This window comes from Cryptomeria japonica, chromosome 11 (assembly GCF_030272615.1).
Source record: "Cryptomeria japonica chromosome 11, Sugi_1.0, whole genome shotgun sequence".
Classification (NCBI taxonomy): domain Eukaryota; kingdom Viridiplantae; phylum Streptophyta; class Pinopsida; order Cupressales; family Cupressaceae; genus Cryptomeria; species Cryptomeria japonica.
The window spans coordinates 2756538-2767207 of NC_081415.1; the positions used below are offsets into that span (position 1 = coordinate 2756538).

A 10670-nucleotide genomic window follows, 5' to 3' on the forward strand; every position below is an offset into this window, starting at 1 on the left:
GTTAGCTCCTTCTTCTTGTCTCTAATTAATTAGATGAAGCATTGGTCAAGGGTATGTGTGTTAAAGCATTATTATTCGTCCGTATGGTATATTAGAGTTATGCAATGAAGAGAACAGTAAGGTCCACTCTTATTAAGTTTGCCCTTTATCATTGATGTCAAAAGGGGAGAATATTACATTACAAAGTCGTGTCAAGAAGATACATCAAAAAGGGAGAGCTTTGAAAGAGATAAAGGTTTCCCTTTCAATGGGGGAGTTGAATCAATGAGATTCAAGGGAAGAAGTGCAATAGTATCTCTGTCAGATTTGTTGTGCTACTATTCAAGTTGTGTTGCCATCAATAATAAAGGGGAAGATTGCTAGAAATTATTGTTGTCATTCATGTCAAGGCTACAAATTCGTGGGGAGAGTGTTGGCAATAGTTGCCAAGAGGAAAGTATTGCATTGATAGTCTCAGTGTAGGACCATTCAATGTTGCAAATGCTGTCATGCAAAACTACAAAATTGTCATGATTCTTTTTGTTCCCTACAAAAGATTGTTCTTGTATCACATTTGCATAATAATGGCAGGAAGATGTTGAGCATGTTATAAAAAACATTTTGGTATGGTCATATCAATTTTCTTTTGTCATTCTTGGCCCTAGAATTAATTTCTCAATTATTTTGGTTAGTTTGGGGTTTCCATATTATCTTATTTGTAAAATCCTAATTCTCAGTCTTGGCACATACAGTTTTATTTTATTTAACTATTGATTTACTATCACCTATTACCAATTGCTCAAGTGGTCACTTAAACCCTCTAGATCCTGTTTTTCACGGTTAGCCTTAAATCACATACACTAAGCAACATATTAAGTCTAGATAATGACAATCAACTTTGAGTGTTTAACATTTTTAAACCTAAAAATCAAAGCTTAATGTGTGTGATTTAAGTTGTCCGACCCATTCCCTACATATGCAATTATTAGCTTGACCTAGTATATTTAAATATTCCCTAAATTGGAGAATTGTTGGTTGTCCAAACTTGATCAACGGTTGTGACTTGATCTTGGAGACCGAAAAACTAGCACACTTTCAAAGGATGTTTGGAGGGACTATGTCACGTAGTCACGAATATGCAGGATGAAGACATATCAGTTCTGAGTTAGTGTATCTACGACTAGTGTGCTAAGTGCATTCCAAAATGGGTTAGAGCTTTTGTCAATCACAAAACTATGCCATCTTTCCAAATGTCTGTGTCAGGCTTGTAAGTGAGGTTTATTTACTTATTTATGATCTTGCATCCTGATCGTTCGTTATGCCGCGAAAAGAAGAGATCAACGACTTGTTTTCAAATGTGCGTAACGGCTAGGTTCTAATTCAAATTTGAAGTTTTAGTGGTGGACTGTGTACAATTGGTTCGATCTGCTGTAGGTTGACATGGGAGAGTGCTTGTGATGATTTTATTGCATTTAAGCTGAGATGAGGATTATATCTAATTGTACAAATTAGTATAAATATAGAAGATTTTTTGTGAGAGTGAGGTGGTTATGACAAAACGTATATGTGGCAATGTGAATATATTGGTTTGTGGTTCTATCTATGGGAATCATGATCCATTTTCTCGATACAGAGGTGGTATATGTAATGCAGAGTAAGGTGTAGACTAGAAGCTATCAAAATGACAAAGAAAAAGTACAAATGTCCATTTTGATATCACTTTAACCCTGTTTTAGATAATGGTATGTCTATTATGTAATCAATTTTGAGGGTGGTGCCTTTGATTTGTATAAGGTTGGTTCTTGTATTAAATTGGAGCTTAGATTAGGAGATTGCAACCTTCTTTGGGTTGGTGTCTATAAAGCTTGTATTTGTCTAAGGGATTGGTGTCTTTCAAAGGTTGGTACCTTCAAATCAAATTGCCATGTCTATTCTTACTTTGTGAAGCTAGATTTGGACAATAGATCCAAGTAGCTTGCTCACTGTGGTTTTTTACTTTTAAAGTTTCTCCGTAAAATATGGTGTTGTGTTCTTTGTGATTTATTGCATTATTGATGTTCATATTGATCCTCTCAATAATGCTATGAAAATTGACAAAATGACAATAAAGATTGAAATTGGTTGATATTCTAATTCACCCCCCTCTTAGTATATTGGTATGTTCTAACAAATTCCATTGGCGAATTAGTAGGATATTTGACTTATTTTCTTTGCATATTTAATCATTTAGTAAACATGAACTACTAAATAATCGAGATATAATTGTTTATTAGTATTACAAACTACACTCCTACAGATAGGTGATATAAAACTAGATCATGTGAGCCTCAATGAATTTTGGAAGGGAATGGAAGAAGGAAAACTATCACCTATCGAACATAAAGTTTTTGAAAGTGGACTTCTTCAAGCAGATTGTTTTCATATCAAAGTATAGTGCACTAATCTAGTTTGGGGTGTATAAAGCATTACGATCCTTATACTAGACAAATAAAGACAACAAATGATAAGAGTAATAGCTAAACTAGAGGGTGTGCCTCTTGGAATAACATTCAAATTATTAGTCAAGGATATTTGTGCAGACATTAACACTACAACTACCCATCAAGATTTCAAATGAAGAAGAATTCATGTCATAATATCATAGCAAAGAATAGGTTGATGGCTCCTAAAAAAGGGAAATCTCAACTATCAAGAGTTCTTCATAGATCCCATTTTATTGAGGAAATTTTTTATATCATTTTTTTTTGCTTCATATTCTAATCGAAAATAAAAGTGCCCATGATTCTCAATAATGGATGTATCTTTCTATCATTGTAATTTATATTGGAAATCAATTTATTGATTTCAGCAATATTATTGGTGATAGGTTGCATGATCAACTAGCTCACTTTGACTTAAATCAATATTTTTATATGATTTCTTATCTTTTCTATGTTATATCTAGCATAAAATTTTGGCAAGGCTTATTACTAGAGGAATGTTTGATAACACGACACAAATATATGATCATCATCTACAAATTTAGCTAGAACACAATTACAAAAAATTTGGAAGAGTAAATGGTGCATTTATAATGTTGATTGCTAGAGAACTTCAAGGAGACACTAAGATAAGATTATCTTCTAAAGTAGAAAAATAATCATTATCAATAGAAGTCAATTTATTTATTTTCCCAAATTTACTTATATCGAAATTGGAGGATTGAATAGTTTCCCTTTTAATTACCAATGGTTGTTCGTTATAATTAGTTTTCATTGAAGTTTATAAACAAATTGGGGAAATAAGTAGAAGATGCAAAGAAGGAAGGAAAGGTTAGGAAGGCCTTTTCCTATTGGACTAACTCATTATAGTGTAATTATTCCTCAGATGCACAAAATATTGAGAAATCATTGATAAAATTTACAATGTGTTTTTACACTATGTGATTTATTTTCTTATAGAAAAATTTATATTAAGGATAATTTACATCTCGAGTAATGAGAGAGAAAGACCTTGGAATTTTTAATGAATGGGTATAGTTAAAGTGATAAGACAACACAAAGATCCCTTTTTATTGATTATTTATTTTTATATTAAAATTTATATGATAGATGAGCTTGAAGAATGTGATTATAATTAAGGCATGCATCTCTTCTATAGAGTTTTCCTATTTTGTGCACTCGCAATTGAAATAAACTTATACATTTGTTTAACTAGGTCGCAGTTTTCAATTTTATTTGGTTTGGCGTTTATTCCAATGTTGCTCATAAAATATGAAGTTCCTTTATTAATGTATTAACTTTTGAATTATCATCTTAATTCAAGACAAGTGGAAACAATCATTTGTAGAAATTGTTCTTCCAAGTTTCACCTCTTCTTCATCTAACTTTGTCAAGGTGTTTACTTAGTGTCAGTGATCTCTCAATCCACTAAATTTATGTGTACACATGTTCAAATAGATACTAGTGCAACTCAACCTCATTTAAAAGAGATTGACTTAACAAATCACCTATCAACTCATCGATGTACATGTATCAACAACTCCATAATCATGAAGAGTGTTAAAATTTGAGTGTCATGGTTGTTAAAGCTCTTCTATCAAATTTTGATTGATAAATTATTATATATTTTTTCAATTAATCTTATAGGGAACTTCCAGCTTGTCAACATAGACCATCACACTTAATGAGTCATACTAAGATCTTACCCATGCCTAGAGAGAGCAACAAGAAAAGAATTTGGCATATCTTTGTGAAGTAAAAAAGTATCAATAGCACTGATGTGTACAACATGCTCAAGTTAGTTGTCTACTTGTATTTGTATCTTCAAAGTTGATTCATTTGACATGATTTATTTAGCCCAATTTCTTTATTATTCATCATATTAATGATATTTAAGAACCATGCTAATAAATTAAACAAAAATCTTAATTAAATAAAATCCAACAAATCTTAAATTGTTTCAATTACAGTACCACTCAATAAAACTCTCAAATAAAATATATATTAATAAATATTATAAAATTAATCACATAATCTATTAATTTTAATTATTTAACAAAATTATATATACATTTGAAAATAATAATCCACTTATGAATTAAAAACCAATCACTTACAAGCATAGTTATCAAAGCAATCACTTCGATCTTAGATCAAAGAATATAATTTTTAAAACTTCACAAGGAGTTATTGTTTCCTACATATAAAACTGATTTAAAAGCCCTTCCTTATAGGAAAGCTTTATACATAAGCATTATCTCCAAGGAAGATGGTGGCCAAAATAATGAAATATTACCATTGTTCTTTAAAACCTTTGCATTGAAGGGCAAGACAGAAACTTTCAGCTGTTTGTTTTTTCTTTGTCAATATACTAGTCTTGAGAAACTCTGGGAATTATTAAAAAATTAATGGAGATCAAAAGCAGCTTGAGGCTTCCCTACTAGTGACATAACAGTAGCTGCAATATGTTTTGATGATAATCCCGCTTCTTCCATTTGGTCTTTAGGAGCTCCATGCTCTATATATCTATCTGGGAGCGACATTGGCCTCCACTGTAAAAGTTCAAAAGAAAGAATCAATATGATATGCTCTGAGTCATTTTTATAAAGCGGAGATCAAAGAATTAATGCTATTAGATTTTCATAATTCATATGAAAATTCATTTGTTATTTCTGGATTAGATTGTGTATGAAAATTTTTATTATCAATGTTTTGAATCAGACTATGTGATTCATCATCAGAATTAAAGAAATACAAATTTATCCTGATGATAAATCAGGAATATGATTTCGAAACGTGGAATCTAATCCAAAAATAACAAGTGAAAGATCAAAGAAGCTAAAAAGGGAAACAAAGAGCAAGGAAGAGTACCAACCTTGAGCTTTCCATCCAAAAGCCCATTCAATGCTAGGAAGTGTGAAACATGAGATCCAAATCCTCCAATGGACCCTTCTTCGACAGTGAGAAGGATTTCATGTTCCTTCACCAATCTTCTAAGCAACTCCCCATCTAGAGGCTTGCAGAAACGTGCATCTGCAACAGTAACTGATATGCCTTGTTTGCCTAGGATCTCTCCAGCTGCAAGGCAGTTTTGAACTATTGAACCAAATCCAAGAATGGCAACCCGAGTCCCTTCTACAAGGATCCTGCCTTTGCCAATCTGCATTATGAAAATCAAAACATTAAATACACAGTATCCTGATGTTGGATCATGGAGTGTGTTCTAAAATATTGATAAAAAACACAATCTAATCTAGAAATTGAGAGATATATTAAGATCAAAACAAGTCAATTTCTGAACAGAAAAATGAGTCCAAAAACTTCAATTGCTAGGATCAGAGCTTTTGAGTAATGACCTCCACAGGGGTTCCTTTGTAGTTGGGAGGTAGAGGAACACCAATTCCATTGCCTCTGGGGAATCTGAAACAACTTGGTCGATCGTCAATGGCGACAGCAGTTGCAACCATGTGAATGAGCTCAGCCTCATCACAAGGAGCCATCACAACCATGTTAGGCAAACAAGCCATATAAGTGATATCAAAAGCACCACAATGTGTTGGACCATCTGCCCCCACAAGCCCTGCTCTGTCCAAGGCAAATCTCACAGGGAGCTTTTGGAGATCAACATCATGAACCACCTGTGTACATCATCCCAACAGTGAGCTTTAGTCTTCACAATTTACTTCCATGAATTCTCATAAACATGACATGATTGGCTGATAGTCCAAATGATTGTCCTAGAAACATTTTATATTTCAGTTTATGCAAATACATTACCTGGTCATAACCTCTCTGTAAGAATGATGAATAGATTGCACAAAATGGTTTCAATCCTTCTGTGGCAAGCCCTGCTGCAAAGGTCACTGCATGCTGTTCTGCAATGCCAACATCAAAGCAGCGTTCTGGGAACCTCTTCTGGAAGAAATTGAGGCCAGTGCCTCCACCCATTGCAGCATGGATGGCTACAACTTTCTCATCCTTCTCTGCTTCTGCAATCAATCCTTCTGCAAAGTACTGAGTGTAGCTGAGTGTTGGGCTCTTAGGCTTGAATTGCTTGCCGGTGGCTGGATCAAATTTCACCACACCTGCAACAGAACATTAATTCCTAATGGTTAGGAAGATACAAACCAGATCATAATCATTGAAAATATCAAAACAGGGTAGATAGATAGTTTCAACTACTCCAAGGAATTTACATGACAAGAAGAGATGTCTTGCAGTTTGGGAATTTACCAAATTATAGGATGTTGTATTAAAACTAAAAGATGAAAGCAATTTTGTATAATAAATAAATGAGATCAACTCAAGCTTGGAAAACATTAGCTTACCATGTAGTCTATCGGCTGCTTTTAATGCAGGTGGGTAGCCCTTTCCCTTTTCTGTGACAACATGAATCAACACAGGCCCTGGAGCAGGCATTGCCTTAACATTCTCAAGAATGGATACCAAATCTTGGATGCTGTGCCCATCTACAGGTCCAATATAGTATAGTCCAAGTTCTTCAAAGAGTGTGGAACCGTTAGCACTGATCATTCCTCTGGCATATTCATCCACTTTTGCAGCAATTTCATGTGTTACACCTCCAATTTGATGTGTAATATCCTGCACATAGAGTAACTTTTAGAAATTTTGCAGATTTGACATTAGAAATACAAAGAAAATAAGAATATAAATCTAGTGAAGATCTATAAGCTTTCGGGGATTAGATCTAAACCTTGGCTGTTTCTCTCAATTGTCGGAACTTTTTGCTGGCCTGAATCTTAGAAAGAGCTTTGCTCAGAGCACCCACTGGGGGAGCAGGGCCATCTACGGTAGCAGTTGGTAAGGAAACCTGCTTATTGTCATTTAAAATGATAATCAAGTTTGAATCAAGAAATCCTGCGTTGTTCATAGCTTCATAAGCTTGTCCAGCAGTCATTGCACCATCCCCAATAACAGCTATAACATTGTTAGGACGCCCAAGAAGATCTCTACCCGCTGCCATACCTGCATAACCATTCAACAAATGAAAAAATCTATCAGAATGAAACAAAGCAATTAAATATAAAAAAATCTTCACTAGTTGCAAATATCAACATTTCAACAGAGATGCTCGTCATAAGTTAAAACAAACCAGAAAACAAGCGAAATGGCAAATAAACCAAAATTTTGCTGTGTCAATCAAAACGAGAAAAAAGGAACTCGTCAGAAGAAGCCCAGGATAAATCCCGCCAAAATAATTGGAATGAATCCCTATTCCTAAACAATAGATTCTTTACATGATTACCCACAAATTCGAAATTAGCTTTAACATGATTCCAAAAATATCCGTCCTATAACAGCAAGATAGCATAAACTGGAGAAAACGTATAAATCGTTTCGTAGAAATCGCTTCTTTGTTCTTTGCTACCCAAATAGAAAATTACAGATTTGATTCACAATTAAGTAGGCGTGATGACATACCAAGGGCAGCAGAAATACTGGTAGAGCTATGTCCAGCACCAAATGCATCGTGCTCGCTCTCAGCGCGCTTGGGGAAACCAGCTATACCAGAGGTTTGTCTGATGGATGACATGTGTGACCTCCTTCCTGTCAATATTTTGTGAGGATATGACTGGTGGCCTACATCCCAGACAATTTTATCTTCAGGAGTCTCAAACACATAATGAAGTGCAACCGTAAGATCCACAACACCAAGGCTTGAACTCAGATGGCCTCCTGTCTGGGAAACACCAAATATAATTTCTTCTCTGAGCTCCTTGGCAAGCTGCCTCAAATCCTGCAGTACGATCAAAATGACTCAATCAATATACAGGAGAAAGTTTGCACAGTGCACACACAATTAGATTAAAAATCGCCCAATTGAATTTCACTCTGTTTCTCACACATAAACTACCCCGAAATCCTGTGAACCGAGAAGGCTCGTTTAAAAGAAAACACTTTTCAGTCCAGGCAACATATAAATCATCTCAGTCCCCAAATTTATAGAATCTTAAGGCAAAAAATCTGTACTGAATTCTTCAGAATTAAAAAAACAAAACACAATTAATTATCCCGGAGAAAGTATGGCAAAGCTAGAGACAGCTAGGGTCCATAATCTTGACACAGGTAAGAACAAAAAGCCTAGGAATAAAAAGCAAACCAACCCACAATTAACAGCTTCACCTTCAAATTCTTTTATCAATTTCTCGAGAAGGAACAAGCCGGAAAACGAGGATACTGAACTAATTCACATGGAATTCCCCTGCTCTAAATCTAGTGAAATGGTTGGATCTTAAGTACAGAAAAAGAACATGAAAAGGGACTCAATATAGAATGAGCAAATTACCTGTACGTTGAGATTCTTCATATGTTTTGGAAAGTTGATCGTGTCCAACAATGGCGTAGGAGGCTTCTCTCCACTGTAATCAAGTTTCATAGGACTGTCGTCCCTCTTGACAAGGTCCTTAATGATGTTATCTCCATCGGCATTGCTTGATTTTGCAGACACTATCCCATTCTATAACAGGGGAAGAAAAAACATTCATTCAATTCCATATAAAACATTACAAGATCCACTGAATTTCACAGAAAACAATACAGAGCTAATTCCCAGAATGTTACTAGCTAAAAAAACACGCCTTTAGGAAAAGTCAGTCATCAATTGCATACCTTTCGTTTGGATGTGCCAGATCTTCGAAGGGATGAATAATTTTTCTTCTGAGAAACCATAAATCCTGAAGCACCTGACTCTGATTTACTGCTGCAACCATTTATGACCAACGAAGATGCTGGGCCTGCTAAGGAAGCCATTCCCATTGCTGCTGCCATCTTTAACTGTCACTGCTACACTTGGCAGTCTAATTGGAATCCAAATCAACTCTACAAAGACAAGCACTTGGGTATGAACAGTTTTTGTGGCTCAAGCACCAGTTCAAACAACCTAAACAAAACCGAAATCCTGTAATGGACACAAGAAGGATCCCCAAAACCAGTTACAGCAAGTGATTCTGAATTGCAATTGAAACAAATACCCAATACCCAAAACAAGTTATACCCAAAATGTATTGTCGACGAATGAATTCACAGGTAATACTGAAATCTATATCGCTCTTAATTTGGACCTGTGGAAGCCTAGGAATTTTTCGCTGGACACAATCAATCACCTTACACAAATCTGACACGAAGAAGAAACAAACAGTTCTTTTTTGGAACAACGCCTAGAATCTTGTACACATATTAAGGCAACACTAACCACAAAACAACAAATTTATGAAAATGGCATAAAACTTCTGTGTCCTGACAAACAGCACAATAAACAAACTTACCAGTGACACCACCAAGACCAATCCTTATGCCAAAACTTATGTCAGCAATGCAGGCAGAGAACCACTGAATTTGCAGAGGAACACCGAGGATTTATCTGTAATGATCAATGATGGTGTTTGCTCAGTTGGGTTGACAGACAAAATATTCAGGAAAAATCTCAGAGCAGTTTCACCTTCAAAACTGCTGAGGATTCTTTTTCTCTTTCGCTGTACAGCAGAGAAGACCATCTAAGGCATTTAAGGAGGCTTCAACTTTGGCGCAAGATTCGGTTATTTGGATTGTAGTGAAGGAATCTGCCTATTTCATTGAGACAAAACGGTCGACTCGTAGTCAAATATGATACATAATTATTCTTCAATCTTGCTTGTGGATATGTTTAGACAAAACCCATCTATTATCACTGATTTGCTCCGTTACATACCAAGTGAATTGATCATTATTATTCCACCTTGTCCACATTTGGATTTGACCAAGGAACTGCTGAAAGCTCAGTCAATGCATTTCAAGGAAATCGCCCTCATTTTTCTACTTTCAAATATGGGCAAATTAGCACTTCTCGAGTCTTCTTTTGTAGATTTTGGCTCTTTCTGAACGCAAAATATTCCCAAAGGATGAGGGATAAAGTTGGGTTTGTTATATTAAAATAAAAATTAAGGTGAGGTGGATAACTTGAAGGGTTATTTATTGGATTTGGTGTTTTGGACTTTGTCTGTAATTATACAATGGAGATTGTTTTTTAGTGTTAGTTTTAATGTTGTTTATTGTGATTTTAAGATTTTGGTTGTTTTTTATTTATTTATTTTGTTGTAAGATTTTGACTCAAATTTATTGAATTGTTTTTAGTATTAGTTTTAATTTTGTTTATTATGGTTTTAAGATTTTGTTTGATTTTTATTTTAATTTATTTATTGTTGTAAAATTTTT

General features: G+C 34.7%; 1 protein-coding gene across 3 annotated transcripts; it reads right to left on the reverse strand.

The window, feature by feature from the left end:
- Positions 1-4584: 4584 nt before the first annotated feature.
- On the reverse strand, positions 4585-9966 carry LOC131075211 (probable 1-deoxy-D-xylulose-5-phosphate synthase 2, chloroplastic). Of its 3 annotated transcripts, none has more exons than XM_058012042.2 (10): positions 9746-9966; positions 9090-9299; positions 8767-8937; positions 7902-8217; positions 7174-7445; positions 6788-7061; positions 6237-6544; positions 5816-6097; positions 5335-5619; positions 4585-5011 (listed from the first exon to the last, which is right to left on the reverse strand). In XM_058012042.2, exons 2-10 carry the CDS (start codon positions 9246-9248, stop codon positions 4865-4867), a joined length of 2214 nt encoding a protein of 737 aa, XP_057868025.1. In that variant the 5' UTR covers positions 9249-9299; positions 9746-9966; the 3' UTR covers positions 4585-4864. The 3 variants fall into 3 exon arrangements, with proteins under 3 accessions (XP_057868025.1, XP_057868023.1, XP_057868024.1); XM_058012040.2 differs by having other exon boundaries at positions 9090-9378; XM_058012041.2 differs by having other exon boundaries at positions 9090-9966.
- Between the last annotated feature and the right edge of the window lie 704 nt (positions 9967-10670).

Coding starts and splice junctions, on each gene's coding strand:
- LOC131075211 (XM_058012042.2), bottom strand. CDS start 9,248: ATGGCAGCAGCAATGGGAATGGCTTCCTTAGCAGGCCCAGCATCTTCG. Junction 7,062..7,173: donor AATTGAGAGAAACAGCCAAG/GTTTAGATCTAA, acceptor CTCTATGTGCAG/GATATTACACATCAAATTGG. Junction 5,620..5,815: donor ACAAAGGAACCCCTGTGGAG/GTCATTACTCAA, acceptor TTCATAATGCAG/ATTGGCAAAGGCAGGATCCT.